General features: G+C 33.4%; 2 protein-coding genes across 2 annotated transcripts in view; both read left to right on the top strand.

Moving 5' to 3' along the window:
- Nucleotides 1-581: 581 nt before the first annotated feature.
- On the top strand, nt 582-7,165 carry LOC144837677 (uncharacterized). The gene is made up of 15 exons (XM_078692889.1): nt 582-676; nt 886-983; nt 1,184-1,582; nt 1,837-2,036; nt 2,234-2,376; nt 2,677-2,840; nt 3,334-3,452; nt 3,761-3,919; nt 4,219-4,373; nt 4,617-4,767; nt 4,999-5,152; nt 5,607-5,722; nt 6,177-6,319; nt 6,459-6,560; nt 6,753-7,165. The coding sequence occupies exons 2-15, from the start codon at nt 895-897 to the stop codon at nt 6,963-6,965; spliced, it is 2,307 nt and encodes a 768-aa protein (XP_078549015.1). The 5' UTR covers nt 582-676; nt 886-894; the 3' UTR covers nt 6,966-7,165.
- Nucleotides 7,166-7,506: 341 nt separating this feature from the next.
- The window catches only part of LOC144838104 (uncharacterized), a 31,702-nt gene continuing 20,510 nt past the window's right edge, over nt 7,507-18,698 (top strand). Inside the window, exons 1-5 of the mRNA XM_078693463.1 lie at nt 7,507-7,644; nt 15,903-16,442; nt 17,131-17,256; nt 17,472-17,690; nt 18,033-18,386. Coding sequence (XP_078549589.1) covers nt 7,608-7,644; nt 15,903-16,442; nt 17,131-17,256; nt 17,472-17,690; nt 18,033-18,386 — 1,276 coding nt within the window. The 5' untranslated portion in view covers nt 7,507-7,607. The remainder of the gene's footprint in view (nt 7,645-15,902; nt 16,443-17,130; nt 17,257-17,471; nt 17,691-18,032; nt 18,387-18,698) is intronic.

The following is an 18,698-nucleotide window of genomic DNA, read 5'->3' as shown; positions in this document are numbered from 1 at the left end:
CCCTGCCTGGCCCTCTCACCACCCTGCCTGGCCCTCTCACCACCCTGCCTGGCCCTCTCACCACCTTGCCTGGCCCTCTCACCACCTTGCCTGGCCCTCACACCACCTTGCCTGGCCCTCTCACCACCCTGCCTCATACTACCCCCATGCATTCTTCTGCTCGCCGTCCTGCATACACCATCTGGCCTTCCTCTCTCACTCTGTCCAACTTCTCTCTACACTTATGCCTCAACTCACACTCTGTACAATAACAATCAAAGTCACTATAGTAGCAAACGTTTACAATTCAATCGTAAAATGCAGTATTTCCACACATAAAACCAGCCTAAAAAAAAAAAAAAAATCTAATTTAATTTAATTTTATGGCCTTTCATCCTGCCTAATTTCAATAAAACACCCAGCCAGGAAGCCTTTGCAAACCTGTAAGTACTGTTATAAATTGTTCCCAGCCACCCTTAACATTCTGGGAATAATTTTAGAAATTCCAGAAATAATTTTCAAACCAAAAAAATTACATAACAGAAACTGTTAAAGGATGTTTGTTTTGGCTTGAACTTCCTTATTGATGGTGCTTTCTTCTGATTGGATAAAGTTATCGATAAGTACATGGTGTTATATCTTAGAAGCTCAGTTCTAGCTTTATTGGTGTGACTGATTGTTAAGATTCTGCTGCATGGTAAGTAATTCTTTTATTTCCTAGTAAAACAATCTTTTTATTGCAAGTTTATTTTGCTAAATGCCATGAGCAATTCTGAAGTCATTCACTCAGACGTCATCTGTCAGAATAAATGATAATTCTAATTAGTTTTCTGAATTAATAATTATTTTAGAAATCCTCTTTTTTAAACTCGCTTTCCTTGCTTCATTTATTTTTAATTTTTACAGATTTAAAAGATGAGGTTTATTCTTATCTTGTCGCTTGTCATCGGGGCCCAGGCCATCAGCTGGTCAACATTTAAGAAAAAGGCTTCAAAAGTCCTAGAGTAAGAAAGAGTAATACTTTTTGTGATCAAATTTAATATTTTAATTGTGGATTATTATGATGAAAAGTTGTGCTGAAGAATATGTTGCTGAAGCCCTATATTATATAGACGACAACATATCATTAGAAACATCAGACTTAAATGAATTAATGCAAGATAGTGGGTTTTAATAATAAGTACATTTTTATTTATTTTTTTAGTGAAGTTATTGACAGAGCTGAAGGCATCTTGCAAGATGAGGACATCACTGAAGAAGAGGACATCTCAATGCCAAGTACAACACCGCCCCCATTTGACATGACACTGGAAGATGAAGCGAAAAAATGGAATGAGCTCGGACAAGGGATCCTTCAATGTCAAAAGATGGAGTCGTTAGAAATGCGATTCAGACGTGATTCCGGAGGAGCTGGCTTATCTGAAATGATACTTGGACTTATAGAGTGGATTAGTGATATAAGCGCTGACATAGAGAGCTATGAACCAATGAGTTTTGAGAAACCCATTGACAAATCTGAAAGGTCTTTTGCCAGAAAGTCATCAAACTTTGACCTTGATATGTTTGACTTTGACGAGGTCATTGCTGCTCCATCTTGGGACAGGTCAGTAATATTTCCGAGAAAAGATAGTCGAAACATACCATCAATATCGGTATATGACATATGACCAAGTGTTGTCGCGTGGAGCCTGGCAACAAATTGGGCAAATATTATCATGCGTGAATATACCAAAACCTTAATCCTAATTTAGCATAATTTAAGGGGTAGGATTATACTCTAACATGGGACTATACTTATATATTATACAGTACGGTACTATTTGTAGTATTAAATACAACATTCTTATTCCCACGTAGGTCTAAGGAAAAGACGAAGCCTACCGACAAATATGAATCTCCAGACTACAGTGTCATGTGCAGTACTGAAGATTATGAGGTTCGAAGGTACAACGCAAGCATCTGGATGTCTACAAGTGTGATTGACTTCAGCCGCCAGACTGCAGGAAATAGGGCCTTTAGAAGGCTGTACCAGTATATCACTGGAGCAAATCGTGAAGGTAACCCCATTGTAATTTAGTGTCCGAGTCAGCTGTGACTGCTTGATGAAAATGAGTGTGGTTATTATCAATGTTGTTGCAAAGGTTTACATTTGATAATAAACATTAGAAACTTTATACCTACTGTAGAGCTACCCTTTTACAAAGGTCCCTTATTGTTACCTTATTATGATACTAAAATTTTCTGTTATTTATAGGTGTTCAAATTCCGATGACAATTCCTGTAATAACTCGTAGTGAGGCCACGTGTTCTCCTTTTAAACTCTTCAAGAACTACACATACTCATTCTACCTACCAGTAGAATTCTGGAACAATACACCAACACCTACAAATGAAAAGGTATGAGACAACTTTCCCACAACCATACAACTCCTACACTCAAAATGACAGACTTGCCCAAAATAAGACACTTTCCCAAATGTCAGACTTGCCCAAAATTAGAGACTTGGCCAAAATGTCAGACTTGCCCAAAATGTTAGGCAAGCATAAATGTCAGACTTGCAAAAATGTCAGACTTGCCAGAAATGGTTGACTTTCCGAAAATGGCCGAATTTCCCAAAATGTCTAAACTAGCCAAAAATTTCAGAATAGCCCAGTAACCTTTAACACATCATTGGATCAACTTTCATAAATTTTTAGGTATTCATGGAACGTTTTCCAGAAACAACGTTTTATGTGTCGACATTTGGCGGCTATATGAACAGTTTCAAAGTAGCGTACCAGTTGTACAAGTTGAAAAATGCATTGGATGCTACAAACAAATCATATGTTGATAATTTTTACTTTACCGCTGGCTATAATAAGTAAGTAAATGTAATATATGAAATGATCCTAATTTTAATCAGAAACTCTGGCCTTAATTAGACCTTCTGTGGATCTAACCACAGTACAGTGCCTACTGTGATCAGCACACTGGGAGCGAGTGAGTGGCCAAGCGGTTAAGACAGTGCAACCGTAATTACGTAGTCATAACATCGGCAAGGGGTTCGAGGATCACTCGCTCCATAGTTCTGATGGGAGAACGAGTCTTCTCAGATAAGGACTATAAACAGTAGGTCCAGTGTACACATCTGGCTCATGTGCACTTTTAAGAACCTTGTACATCTTCAGAGATGAGTAGGGGGTTACCCTGGTGTACTAGTACATCACAGCCACTGGGCCCTCTGGGAAACCAGTCTTTAAATATATAATAAATATATAAATAATGATAATACAAATTTGAATTTACGTAGATGCAAAAACAGAACATTATGTAGATTAAGATAATACATTTAGTATTTGTGTTTTAATTTTTAGACCAACACAGTTTTTTGACCGAACAAACGAAATCTGGATCCCTTTTGACGGTGCTAGAGATAACCCGTGTCTGGATTTGAAGCCTACTATTGCAAATCCTCCGATGGAAGAATGTGAAGGTACTTTATCTAGTCATAACAACAACTTTAAACTGAAAGCCTAAGCGTGGTTCCCACTAGATTGCAACGAAATACAATTTCTTACGTTGCGTTCTAGTGGGAACCATGCTTTAATGTAATCATCTGATTGCAATTAGGATTACTGATTTACTATTCCAACACTATTCACACAATTCGGAACCTTGGCCCCCGCACAGGTCTGGTTTTTATTTAGATATGTATCATATTCATTCATTCGGTTCCTCCCATAATAGTTATCATTAATATAATATATATATAAATTTATATATTTTGAAATTACTTTTCAGGTTTAAACTGTCCAAAGTATCAATTATTAGAAACACTTGATGAGGGTGTTGAACTACGTCGGTATAGCAACCTGAATACAGTTATCAAGAAAGCCTACAGCTGTGATTTTGAAACTGCAAGGTCAGATTCCTATGACCCTGTTTCGTGGTATTTCAGAGGTAAGTTGTGGGCGTGTGACGCAGTGTGTTGGACATTGGACTACTGATCATGAGATCATGGGTTTGAATCCAACGCTTCGTCGCATTGCTTTTATTTATAAATTCAGGTTATTATTAAAAGGGTGAAATGAAGGGGTGAGTTTAATTTAATGTCCTATCTTTTGCATTATAATTTGCGAAATTTAGCAGGGTGGGGGCCGGGCCAACTGGATCCACCCCTGTTTAGTAATATAATAGAACTGCCATATAGCATCATTCTATGTAAAGCTATTCTTGTAGTTCAATTTCTTATATTGCAGGCTTCAATTCCAAACAGCAAAACATTAAACCAGTTGGGCCTGTGTTGTTCACCGTTGACCGTCCTCAAGAACTGCCTGAGAACTGTGATGCTGTTTACCAAACAGCATTTATTGCTCCTAGCAACTTGCAGGGAAATTTGCCAGAATCATTCAATGTAAGAACAATTTTATAAATTTATTTAGCAGTTTTTGTTGTTGTTTTAAGCTCTGTCTACACTATCAAACTAGTTTTACAAAAAAGTGTGATGTGCCCATATATGAACATGATGATGTCATATTACTACCATATTTGCGCATATCACTACAATATTTGGGCACATCACACTTTTTTTGTCAAACTAGTTTGATAATGTAAACAGAGCTTTAAGATAAAAATACATCAATTGTTTTACTTCCAGAACTCTGTTAACATAGAATTTATTGATTCCTTGGATGTTTATGTTTACCAATTCAAAGGATCCATGACCAATAAAAATGTTGCTAATTATGAAAGATTGCGTGCCATACTTGGGTCCAGATGCTATGAGGCAAATTCATTTATTCTAGCAGGTAAGCCTTGCAAGATATGCATTCTCTTGATGAGTTTTTTTCTTAGTATCTTAAAATGCAATTTAGCAATGGGCCACAGACAAGTGATCCCTACCATAAGTAGGCCTGCGACCCCAATTGCACACCATGTGACCCACAACCATCCAATCAAATGACAGGAATTTATTTAGGTGTTATAATGATATACATAGTAGACCTGTATAATAATACTCTATTGTTCTTCTTATTTAGAATACAGCTTAAATAGGACCATTGAAGTTTGGATAGAAGCAGCTTCTGGTTGTCAAGTTAGCACTGAAGCTCCTCCGGCAATGGCAACCAGCAAGAATCAACCACCATCTTTCACCATTCCACCAGTGGTTCTCAACATTCAACCACAAATTATGTAAATAAACAGTGTGTTATTTTTGTCCATTTCTGCAGACAGATTACAGCTCAACTCTTGGAGCTTGTGGTTGTTGTGAAAGTGACAAATCCTGGCCACCGAAAGGATTGAAACCAAGAACTACAGTATAGTTGGGTGATACTTATGAGATTAGACCCTGTAGGTTTAGCCACCATTGGATTAAGTCTTGGGATTGGGTTCCCTATAGGATAGATAGATAGTTCTTCCTCAACGGATTTTTTCACCATAAACAAACTATACCCCCAGTGGCGTAACACAATGGGCAAAGGCTCCTGGTTTAGCAGTCCTAAGAGGCCCTTCAACGCTTGGGATTTGCGTTGGACTGCTCATGCTCTGGGGCCCTTCAAGCTCTGAGGCCCCTGGGTTTAGCCAGTGAGCACTCATAGCCGTTACACCAATGTATACCCCTCTCCATTTAATTCCTTATCTACAGTATTGGTCAAAACGGAATGCAGACAGCTCTCCCATCATGCACTGCTGGTATAGACTGTCCTAGTTACCAACTTGTGACAAAGCATGGAAATGTAGAAGAACGCACCTATGAACCTTGTAGGTATCAATCGAGTTTGAAATGCTTAGTGAGATATTTGATACTTGAATGAAGCAGAGCAAATTAACATTTGCAACTATACCACATTTTAGCCCATTCTTGGTACTGTGTCATTTTCCTGTATCATAGCAAATTCTGTGATACATACAATCTCCCATATGTATCACATGTGACGTCTGTATCATAGGCCATAAGCCTCAACTAACCCTAACCTTAATATATACAGTAATACATACACCACGTGGAATACATATGAATTGTCCTATGATACAGGCATCATATGTGACACTGTATTACAGAAGTTTCCTATGATACTGAACAGATAAGGCCATATGTGGAGATACAGCACAGAGAATCAAGTGCACATAATAATAATATAGAATGACTTTACAATATCATTGAACCATAATAAGCCCACTTTATAAACAGTTGTTTGTTTGTTGTTTGTCTTAGCTAAGTGGGTTTGTAGCTATTCAAAAGCATGTAATATGAACATGGCTAGCAATGACAACTATCAGCGACTCTCCCTCTACATGGCCGGTACTGGCAACAGAGAAGGCAAAGTTATTTCAATGACGTCTCCCTCAATTCTGAAGGTAAGAAATTTGTAGCAATGATAGTGATAGACAGTGGAGAATGTAGTGCCATAGTAGGGTGATTGTATTGACTATAGCAACTGAGATTTTCTAAATAATCATCAATGTTAATTAACTTATACTTAATTTTTGTTTGTAGATGAGTATTGCTGATCTTGACAAAGTATCTTGCAAAAAGAATTATGAGATGTGTCTGTACCTTCCTGATGACATCACACCTCCAAGCCCAAAAGAAACAAATGTAAGTAATTCTTATTTTTAAAACTAACGCATGCAATAAGCCAAAGATATTCCATATTTAGGAAATCAAAAACTTGTTAAATTACTTCTACAATGGCCATATAAATACTCAAGACTGTTATAACAACGTTTTTAAAAATGTTTTCCTATTGACCTTTGAAAATAAATTGTTCTTCAACATTATATTTTCTAGGTGTATTTGAAGAAAGACCAAGGCCGTGTTGTGTACTCATATCCACTTGAGAAGTCTATCGTAGGCAAGAGATTCAGGAAAATGGCCAAAAATGCCATTCTTGAAGTCGACAGACTAGGCCTAGAAACAGGAGACTACTTGTATCTGTCGCAGTATAGTCAGACTGGAGGCAGCAAATATATGGAGATATGGCTGCCTAAAATCACTCAGTGATATTAGTGTCTAACCCTTTGCCCTATACTTCAATATAGTTTTCTTAATGTTCATGTTAGGGACATATACATGTTAATACTTTATTCAATTTTAGAAAAACAAATTTAAAACCATCCTATATGTTATATAAGTAGAAACATTTTTAGATAGAGTATGCCCATATAATGATATGAATAAAAAGTAATACTTTGAATAAAGAAATACATCATTTTTATTTTTTTAATGGTCTTTCGTTGTGTGTCAAAATAGATGCTGTGGTTTGTTGAACTGAGGATTGCAAGTTTGACTCTTGCTTTGTTAATTATTTTTTAATTTCCAGTTAGTGCGAAGTTTATGGTTTGGAAACACATTGCCAGATATAAATGCTCAATATGAACATATTTACAGAATAATAAACAGTAACTACTAAAATTGTTTTCACAATAATCACATAAGCAGAGTCATATTGGAAATTTCAAATACAGTGCTATATTCCTGTCTAGCGCCCTCTATCTCAAAGCAATGCAACAGTTGAATTTTCACATCATTGGAATGTGAATCAAAAGTAAAGCGGATGATGAGAAATATGTAGGCACAATAACTTGTTGATATCATAACTAGACGAATTTATTTCTTACCATATTTTTAGGTGCTTTTGTCAGAATGAGTTTTAGGTCTTTTATAGTAATATTCCTTTTAGGTAAGTATTTCATTTTCTTGTTTAATTCCATTAATCGTGGCTGTTCGACGAAGGCCAAAGATTGAAAGAGGCGGTGGCGATGAAAGGAGGGGTTTATGGTCGTTTCCGGCCTGGCCGTAGGGCGACGACCGAGCCGATGGAGCGGCCTAGCTTCTTTCCGGATTTATCTGTCGAAAACGATATGTTTATTGTACGGGCGGCTTACGTTGTTTCTATCAAAATTAAAAAAAAATATGTTAGCGCAATGTCATAAATATATCGGAGCACAGAAGTACAGATAAAAATTTTTGTATTTATTTCATTCAATTCATCATCGTATGAATGATCTTACATATTTTTGTGTCTGCAATTAAATATAATACAATAATTGATAATGCATTTTTAAATCATACATTATGAAAAGGAAACATTGTCAACGTTAACGGTACCTAAATGTACATCATAAATGCAAAAATTGAACATACTGTATTTATACAGTCATTACTTCTAAAATCTCACCTTTTTCAATAATTCTTGTTGGTCTTTTTAGCGCTGTTAGACATCAGTAAATAGCGCTTTATATTAATTAAAAAGTTTATTATTATTATTATTAGGCCTATATACCAAATGGTAAGGTACTAAAGCCATACTAACTAATCTAATTTTATTAATTCCATTTGCTAATTTTTAATTACTGCTTTAAAAACTCACCTAATATGCTGACATTTATTTTGACAGGTTTTAGCATTTAATGCACTATTACAAGACTGAATTAAAATTATTAAATTTTAGGCCTTAGAGTTATTTATTGTTTGAACGGGAAGTCATTGGTTTAATATCTTCCTATATTGCTTTATATTATAGCTCCATATTTGGTCTAGATTTATTTTAATTAGTGCAAAATAGGTCATTGGAAAATTATAAATAACACATAATTGTTTTTGGAATAGAACTAAAATAAACATTATTGCATTATTAAATCATTAAATTATTTATTATTAAATCTAGTGTTTGTATGTAAGGCCTATATGCATGTTTAAATACTAACCAAATTTAATATTTAAAACATCTGCCATTTTCAATATGATTTTTTTTGGTTTGTGCAATTCATTATAATAGATTAACTCCTTGTATGAAACATATTGTGAATCAATATCAGAAATATTTCTAAAAAATATGACAAGTTGATCAATTATTAAGTTTTTTATCAATAATAAAGCAATTTTTTTTTTCATGAAAAAATGATTACAGTATTTATTGTATTTAATTTTTATTGCAATTTGCAAATTCAGTATATATTTTGTCTTTGTGAAATTTGTAATTTTGTTTGAAAACTAACTTTTTGCTGTGTTGCGCTTTGGTTTTTTGTTTTGTTTACAATTTTGTACTGTTTTTGTATTTTAAATCGCTTCATAGTTTATTTATTACCTACACTAAATTCCATATGTTTTTAATCAGTTAATTAATGAGTAATTATTTTTAATTTGTCTATCATATCAAATTTATTTTGTACAATTTAATTTCCTTATGAAATCCAAATTTATAAATAACTATCATTGCCTTTCATTGTTTGTTTTTCTTAATTCTTTTCTACCATAGAGGAAAAAAATATCCGCCATGATTCTACCAGTACATTGTATTTATGTAATATGTCATTGGCAATGATGAATACACTAGCTAATGTTTATTAATAATATAATATAATAGTACGGATACTGTGTGTACTGTTATGCTATATGAATAGGCTGTTTATTGATTAGAACCATTGTTATCTTAACAATAGGTTGAGTCACACTGTAGTATGCACTATTTTCTGCATGGCTATTATGTTGACTGCTAAATATGGCTTCAGTTCACTCCACCACTTTCATTTTGATTCTTATTAACTAAAGATTAAATTCTTTTCTATGCTCTTAAAAGGATTGTTCATAATTTACAAAGCAAAATACCAATTTACTGATGAAGAATTAACAAATTTTACAATCATTTTGAGGTTTATTTCTCTACTACAATTTCATAGTTAAACCTAGCTAACGTTAAAAGGAAAAGATAGAAGATCAAAATTATTAGTATAAAGTAGTGTATAATAGTTAATACAGTAGGCTCTACAAAAATTGTTATTTTTAATATGGTCTTTATTTTTAATCATTCATATTCTGATATTTTCATTTGTAAACATTTTATTTTATGATTTGTTTGGGTTTTTTTAATGCCTATACTAATACTTTCACAATGAGTCATATAGCTTTACATAATTGTTTTTAATTTTTAATTATTTATCTTGTTATCCAATTTTATGTGCTATTTTATGTTTGTTTCTAAAAGTACTAATCACTAACATTCAGTCATCCATTATGTGTGTGTATAGAAAAAACATCTGATTACATTTTTACAACATACATTCTAAAAAATGAAAAAAAAAAGATCACTATTCATTAAATCATACATTATAATTTTAATCACTGGGTTTTTGGTTGAATTTAACCATTTATTTTGTCATTTTATATGAGAAAACATTATTGTTTTGTTGTTTTTTTATGGAAGGGATTAACTTTATTAAAACTATAAAATAACGTATTCAAAGTCTGATTTAATTAATCTTCATTTTTTCATTATAATTTAATTTAATCAAAATGTAATTTTTTCATTATAATTTAATTTAATCAAAATGTAACTTACAAATTAATAAAAACAAAACTGCGGTACACAAGCTGCCATAATTTTATTTATTCATCGATTTCGTGTCTGGAGGAGGAAGGATTTTTTGTTCATCAACACAATCACCTGACTTATCACCTATGCTGTTGTCATGACAACTACATCATGTCGTCATTGTGGATAAAGCACGTTCATCAATAGTAGGAACATTTTATTTCATTTCAAAAAGAAGTTATTTATTGTTGAAACAAGTTATTTATTGTAGAATGTGTAGTCAATAGGATCATAATGTCAGCATCTGACTGTGACACCTTGTTTTTCAGAGAATAAAGTTCTGTCTATCAAACTAGTTTGACAAAAAAAAAGTGTGTGATGTGCTCAAATATGGTAGTGATATGACATCATCATGTCCATATATGGGCATATCACATTTTTTTGTCAAACAAAGTTTGATAGTGTAGACAGAGCTTTACAGTACAGTGTAGATATGGATTTTATTACTGTATGTATAAAATGAGTACATACAGTATTGGTTTATGGGGACATACAGTGCAGTAGCTCCTTATGGCGGAGCGTGCCCAAAACAAGCGATACAAATTAATTTTTAGTTATTAAGAAAGTTTTAATTTTGTAGGGATATTTTATTAATATTCAATATTTAATTTAGATGCATACAGTCTTTTTTACTTATTTTTAATGATTTAGTAATTTTTTTTTCTTCTACTGTAACTAATAATTTATTTCTAATATTTATTTAATGTACTATTCTGTTGTATTAATAGTATTTTAAATTAAAATCATTTTGAAAAGATCCATGAAATTAATTTTATTTCGTATTAATTTATGTAGATTGTAAAAATCAATCTTAATTTCTACTAAAAATTAATCCATACATTTTAATCAGTAGCTTACAAAATTGAGTTACATTTGCATAGCTTGATGAAATTAAGCAATATTTAATGAACCACTAATTAAGGTGTATGCCTAACCACACTTGAACTTCATAAAGAACCACATGTAGGCCACAATGCCTTGTGTACAGTATGTATAGTAACACCACCAGCAGCTGCCGATAACCCTAGGCTATACCATTGTTTTTCAATAATTGGGGCCTTAATCTACAGTTTATTCAGGTTGAAAGTGTTACAAATTAACAATAACATACTTTATGAAAATTAATGTAGCATATTTGCCTAAAAAAATAAAATTCTTTAATCTTTAAATACAAATAAAAGGCAAATATGCAAAAAAATAATATTTTGGAAACTGTACTATTAATCTTTGAATATTATCCATTTATTAGTTCATAAATCTGATTAAAATAATTAATAATTTGTAATTTTTAAAGTAAAAATGATATTTAACAATATATATATAAAACAAATTACAAAATTGTAATAAAATCTAACGCTTTGTTAAAAAAACGTGTGATGTGCACACATATGGACGTGATGATGTCATATCACTACCATATTTGGACACATCACAAAATACAAATTCATTCCATAGAAACGTCAGTGTCACAAATAATATACAGTAATAATAAGTTTGCTGTTAGTGTTGAGTCAATACTCTTGTAGATCAAAGTGTACACAGTGACATAAACATTGTTGGTTGTTGATAGTAAAACACACTGGTTATGCCAAAAGTATGTATAATTACTTACACTTACTTACATATTCACTATAATGCATAATGTATGTTAAATACAGTACAGTATGGTTTCCCTGAATACAGTATGTATCCAAAATAAATATCATAAAAAAACACATTGGATGTGTACCATACACAGGTGTGAAATAAGGAAATTAATTATTTTTTAAATTAAATTATAATAATCAATTTAATTTGCTTGGTTCTTGTTTACATAATTTAATGTCCTCATGACATCAAACATTATTTACTTTATGCAAACAAGAGATTGTTTACTAATTCAGCAATAATCCTATGCGTTTTTATTTTAAAAACCATTATGTTAAATTTCTTTCTTTTCCTTACAGTTTCCATGTCAGCAGCACTGAAACCTTTCAACCATGATGTTTTATTACCTACATACATTGATAATAATTCTTTCAATGTTATAATATAGAATAACCTAGAAAAACTATGAGGTATTGTGTAGGCAAGGTATTTCAATAGGTTAAAACATCAATAAATTTTCACCTACAGATTGATGTAGATACATTGGGGTAATCCTAGGTTAGGAAGGGCAGGTGAAAAGGAGTGCTCTCAAACTATCCACAAAACCCTACAAATTATAATATAAGTACATTTAAAACAAAAATAATAATTGTATACAGTTTGTAACAACATACTGTACCAGGCAGTAGATTTATTTTTTAATTTAAACACCCCCATCATCTCTTGCTCAACCTGACACTTGCTTCGCTGGCCCTTATTTGGCCAACCATGAATCTCAAAAACATGGTTACCACACATCCAAATTTCTTGACTTTGAGTTTGTTAAAAGTTAAAAAAACCAACAAATAACGAACGTTTTATATGAATGGAAAGAGAATATCAGAAAGTTATTAGTCTGATTATCAGGCTAATAACTTTCTGATATTTTATTTATTTCGGGTCTGCCTCGTTAAATATTATAGAACTGTCAATCTGTCAACTCCCCATTCAACTTAAGCTCTGTCTAACTATCAAACTAGTTAAAAAATATCCAAATATGGTAGTGATATGACATCATCATGTCCATATATGGCCACATCACATTTTTTTGTCACATAAAGTTTGATAGTGTAGACAAGGCTTTTAGAGTGGACATTATTATTTGTACTGTATACAGCCCCATTTACTATACCCTGTAGACTAACACAAACAAGGGCTCTGAGGTACTCAGCATGAGATGCCATTATATCATCTCACTCTAACAATTAAAAAGAAATGGGACTTATCCATTAGTATTTTGAAAGTTATATTTGTATTGTGACAACTGTTTCTATTATTTATTTAAGGCGTGTTAAAGTATAGTGTAGTGTACTGGTACTGGTACTGGTTCAAATAACCGTCTCACAGAGACATCTGGTAGCCATTGACTTAAAGTTGGCATTTGGATGTGTTACTTTTAAATGTAGGCCTACAGTATGAGAGTGACTACTACCATATTACACAGTCTCAAAACAACTTATAAACATACAAAGTGTATCTTTGGCATATTTTACTAGAGTTTTGTCAACACTGTACGGCAACCTTTAGACTTGTGAACACACACTATAGTGTAATGCCAACTGCAATGAATTTAGTAGACAGACACAAACTATATAATGGCTACCAAATACGGCTATAAGGTACCATCTTCGAGACGTCATATGGCTGCATCCGGCTCTATAGCTTTGAGGACCTATACACTACAGTAGTAAATTCATGCCAAATCCCAGCTCAGTACTACAACGAATAAGGGAGGATTAGTACTTTATAAATCGCACTTTTTACTCAATAGTGTCGGATGGAAGAGGAGAAGATGAGAGAGTCCTAGACTTTTAAATGTAGGCCTACAGTATGAGAGTGACTACTACCATATTACACAGTCTCAAAACAACTTATAAACATACAAAGTGTATCTTTGGCATATTTTACTAGAGTTTTGTCAACACTGTACGGCAACCTTTAGACTTGTGAACACACACTATAGTGTAATGCCAACTGCAATGAATTTAGTAGACAGACACAAACTATATAATGGCTACCAAATACGGCTATAAGGTACCATCTTCGAGACGTCATATGGCTGCATCCGGCTCTATAGCTTTGAGGACCTATACACTACAGTAGTAAATTCATGCCAAATCCCAGCTCAGTACTACAACGAATAAGGGAGGATTAGTACTTTATAAATCGCACTTTTTACTCAATAGTGTCGGATGGAAGAGGAGAAGATGAGAGAGTCCTAGACTCGGGTACCCCGAGTAAAAACAATTGGATTCGTACATGCAAATATCTGGGGTTTTTGTTTTTTATTTTATTCAAAATTTTTTTTTGGAATAAATCTAAAGGCAAATTAATTAATTACTTCAAGATAGAAATAAAATAAACAAAAAACTAAATCAAACCAAAAAGTAGAACAGCCAGAGAGAAAGTGCCAAACCTTTGGAAAACACCGATTCCTATTATATCCTAGTTTTGCATCATCTGAAATCAGTTAAAATATTCAGCAGCTGTAACATCTTCTTATTAATTTTGATAACTAGGAATCCATTCATCTATCAACGTGAATGATGTTTGTTTACATCACTGCTATTGTATTGCGCTCAGTGTTTATATTATTTACCGCCCTTTGACCTCTGTCCCAGGTTGTTGAATGTTACAATGTTTTAACAGCCTTTCATCAAATGTCATTTACAGCCTTTCATCAAATGTCAACGGAAAATACAATTTTGGTTCATGATATTAAAAAGACAAAGAAAGAATAGCTCATACTGATTTGTTTGTCATCTATAGAAAATGACAAAAATGTAGCCGCATCCTTTTGATTTTTAATTAAGAGAATTAATTGGCACCCCTGTAATTGGCACCTCTCAGAAATAATGAGTTACTTTATCTGAGCATGTAGGCAAACAAAACATGTGTAGTGTATGATCTGAGATATTGTATAGAGTTGTGTATAAAGCTCTGTCTACACTATCAAACTTTAGTTGACAAATGTGATGTGCCCATATATCACTACCATATTTGGGCACATCACACTTTTTTGTTGTCAAACTACAGTAGTTTAAGACTGGGGGATGATTTGCGTCATTACATCAGAAGATAGGAACACCCAAAAAAAGTGTAGACAGAGCTTAAGACTGGGTGATGATTTGCGTCATTACATCAGAAGATAGGAACACCCAAAAAAAAAACCCATGTCTGCTCAACTCTATAAGTATAACTATAAGCATACTGTATTAGTACCACTAAATCTATTTAATTTAAAGGGATCATTGTAAAATTACTCGAGTTTGGTTGATTTTATTTAAACACCATACATACAGTACAACACGTCTAAACAAAATAGGAATATAATGAAAATATGATATTTGGCAGGTGTAATTTGGGTGTCTTGTATATATAGCGTCAACATCTTACTTAGCTGTGTAATATTTGTCCATTATGTATAGGTATTTGTAAATTGTAAAAGTAATTTAAGAAGAAAGATAAAGAGTTTATGAATGAATTGTGACCATTGATAAAGAATAAGGTTTATAAAATCCCTGACTTTACAAACATAATATAATTAGGTCAAGGTGATAAAACTAGCCTACTGTAGTAAATACTGTAGGTGTTTTTTATACAGCACATGTATGTACTATACAAGGTATTTTTTTTAAAGTATAAGTTTAAAAATCAGGTAAAGATTTTAAATATAAAAATTAAATTTTGAAGTGGGTATGGTAATGTTGTTTTTCAAGACAACGAACGATATTTTGATCAATTTAAATTAATGTATTTTATTTCGTTTAGAACTAGTTTTGATAGAATATCAGTATTACTCAAATTAATTAAAAATAATGTCCTTTAGGTTTTACAGTGTAGGTTTTTTGTAGATTTGCATATTATGGTAGGCATTTCATTAAAATAAAAAAAAATTGCTTTTGGATTTGGAATAAAACATTTTCTTTTGATTTTCACAGGCGTGGCAATAAATGTTACCTGTACAACAGGTACAAGTGAGGGTTATTTTAACGGGTCATCTGTGGTTGTCCTAAACACCACATTAAATATTCAAAATGGATTCCAATTTGGATTTCGAACTTGCAACGGTGGCCAGCTTATTACTGATACTGGTCTCAACAACGATACGTTTGAAATGTCATTGGACGACGCCAGTGGTGCGTTAATAGTCCAGTGGAATGCATCTGGTATTGCAAATAGTACGAGAATTGGTTCAGACTTGAACAGTAACATCTGGACAAACGTCCAGTTATCGACGGAGATTGTCAAGTCGGGTCAACAGGTTCAGATTGTAGTAGATGCCGGGTCATTTTCTGATTCGTACGTCAGTGGCCCTGATAGTGAATTGCTCAGTATCGACCTTAGTGACGGGTCAAAGGTGACGATTGGCAACGGTTTTATAGGCTGCATCGAAGAAGGAAGCAATGTGGATTTTGATGATGTAGTCTACACGGAGAATGTGCAGTGGGGGCAGTGTCCGCTGGAAACGCAGCAAGGATGTAAGTATTTCAAAAAGAAGCCCATGGGCTAATTTTGTATTTAATGCCATTGGATAGGGAGACTTATTTTTCATTGAGTTTCAAGAAAAAAAATTAAATGTTAAATTTGGAAATAATTGTTTCTGCACAGCCACACACAACAATCTGTTTACACTATCCATTGTAAATACATTAGTATACAGATTAGACCTTCCATCTCATGCTGTTACAATAAGTGTGACCTCTAATGAAAGGTCATTTATGTTGAAATTTATTCATTATTTGTATCTAATTACAACATGATTACAATGACAGGTTTTAATGTGTGTATAATATGCTGTTTTGCAACACTTGTTGTTCCTTGATTTAGAAATGTTTTGATTACTAGAATACTAGTTCTAGTTGTGTACTTTTGTATGCTAACAATAACATACTAATCTCACACCCTTCTGTTTTCTGATATTTTATTATTATCAAAATTGTAAAGCTCTGTCTACACTATTAAACTAGTTTGACAAAAAATGTGTGATATGCCCAAATATGGTAGTGATATGCCCAATGGTAGTGATATGACATCATCGTGTACATATATGGACACATCACATTTTTTGTCACATAAAGTTTGATAGTGTAGACAGAGCTTTGGGGCACATTCAGGATTAGTTATTATATACCATGTATCATAATATTTATTGGTATTGTTTTTTAGGTGATGATATAGACCATTGTTACAGTGTTCCATGCCAACACAATGGACAGTGCATTGATATCACAGGTGGTTATGAATGCAGGTGTACCACAAGATATTCAGGAGTAAACTGTGAACAAGATAATGGTGAGATCAAAGGCTATCAAAGACTTCTTCACATACATCATACGGTTTTTTCAGCACACATTACATCTTAAGCTATGTCTACACTATCAAACTTAATGTGACAAAAAATATTATGTGAAGCCCATATGGACATGATGTCATATCACTACCATATTTGGGCATATCACAATTTTTTTATAGGTACTTTTCATTAACAATGTTTGCCTTTCCTTTAGGTAATTTATGCGGAAGTAATGATCCCCGCTACGCTCTAAAGTGCGGAGAAGGAATTTGTCAAGAGCGAGATCACGGAAACTACACTGTATGTGTTTGTCCTTATGGATTCTCGGGAATAGGGTGCAATATGACTGCCAACTATTGCGCAAGTGATCCATGCGAAAACGGAGCTAGTTGTCAGAACAACAATGATGGTTATTATTGTAATTGTACTGAAGGTGAGTCTTGGATTCAAATATTATTCAGTATCATGTCTAGTGACAATATACATTCTGCAGTATTGTGTCTTCTGACAACAAACTTCATTGCGGTAATATAGTAGTGACATACAATTTAGATTGTTAGATTAAGTTAATATTAGGAGGTAGATGCTGTGGTATGCGCCTGTTGCTGTCAGCAGACACAATACTGCAGGATGCTAGACTTTATATCATACAGTTTTGTGGTATGACTTTAGTATGACTGAACTGAACAAAAATGGGGTGTTCTATTCCCAGCATTAATCATATGTTCAAATCTTTATTTGCATATTGTTAATTATTCGTCTAATTTCCATTTAGGTTTCACTGGAGTCACCTGCGAGACAAACATTGATGAATGTTTATCCTATCCGTGCTTGAACGGAGGAGTTTGTCGTGATGGCATCAATAACTTCACCTGTGACTGTACAAGTACTGGTTACGAAGGTCGTTTCTGCTCGCTTCCGATCGACGAGTGTTCATTTTCTCCATGTGAAAATAGTGGCACCTGTATGGATACTAATGGTGGATACATTTGCATATGCATGAGCGGTTTCACAGGGGATAATTGTGAGGAGGAAGAAGATGAGTGTAGGTCCAGTCCTTGTGCAAACCACGGAACATGTGTTGACAGGATAGATGGATTTACCTGTGAGTGTCCAGCAGGATTTGAAGGTATAGTATATGTAATATACATATAAGAAAGTACCCTATTCACACCTACAACATTTCTAAAGCATATTACATAGCTCTGTCTACACTATCAAACTTTATGTGACAAAAAAATGTCATGTGCCCATATACTGTATGGACATGATGATGTCATATCACTCTGATATTTAGTCATATCACTACCATATTTGCACATCGCACTTTTTTTGTCAAACTAATTTAATAGTGTAAACAGAGCTTAAGGGGATAACATTGATCTGAAACAGTGGTATCTGCACATATACTGTATCTTCCTAATGGGTTGTTTTACACAGC

Source organism: Antedon bifida, chromosome 3 (assembly GCF_963402885.1).
Source record: "Antedon bifida chromosome 3, ecAntBifi1.1, whole genome shotgun sequence".
Classification (NCBI taxonomy): Eukaryota; Metazoa; Echinodermata; class Crinoidea; order Comatulida; family Antedonidae; genus Antedon; species Antedon bifida.
The sequence above is the reverse complement of the archived record's forward strand: the minus strand, read 5'-3'. Positions and strand labels throughout refer to the sequence as shown.

Bases quoted from the DNA above. Each gene is read 5' to 3' on its own strand.
- LOC144837677 (XM_078692889.1), top strand. From the start codon at position 895: ATGAGGTTTATTCTTATCTTGTCGCTTGTCATCGGGGCCCAGGCCATC. The intron at 3,453-3,760 runs GTACTTTATCTA...ATTACTTTTCAG, and splicing joins TCCGATGGAAGAATGTGAAG to GTTTAAACTGTCCAAAGTAT. The intron at 6,320-6,458 runs GTAAGAAATTTG...TTTTGTTTGTAG, and splicing joins CGTCTCCCTCAATTCTGAAG to ATGAGTATTGCTGATCTTGA.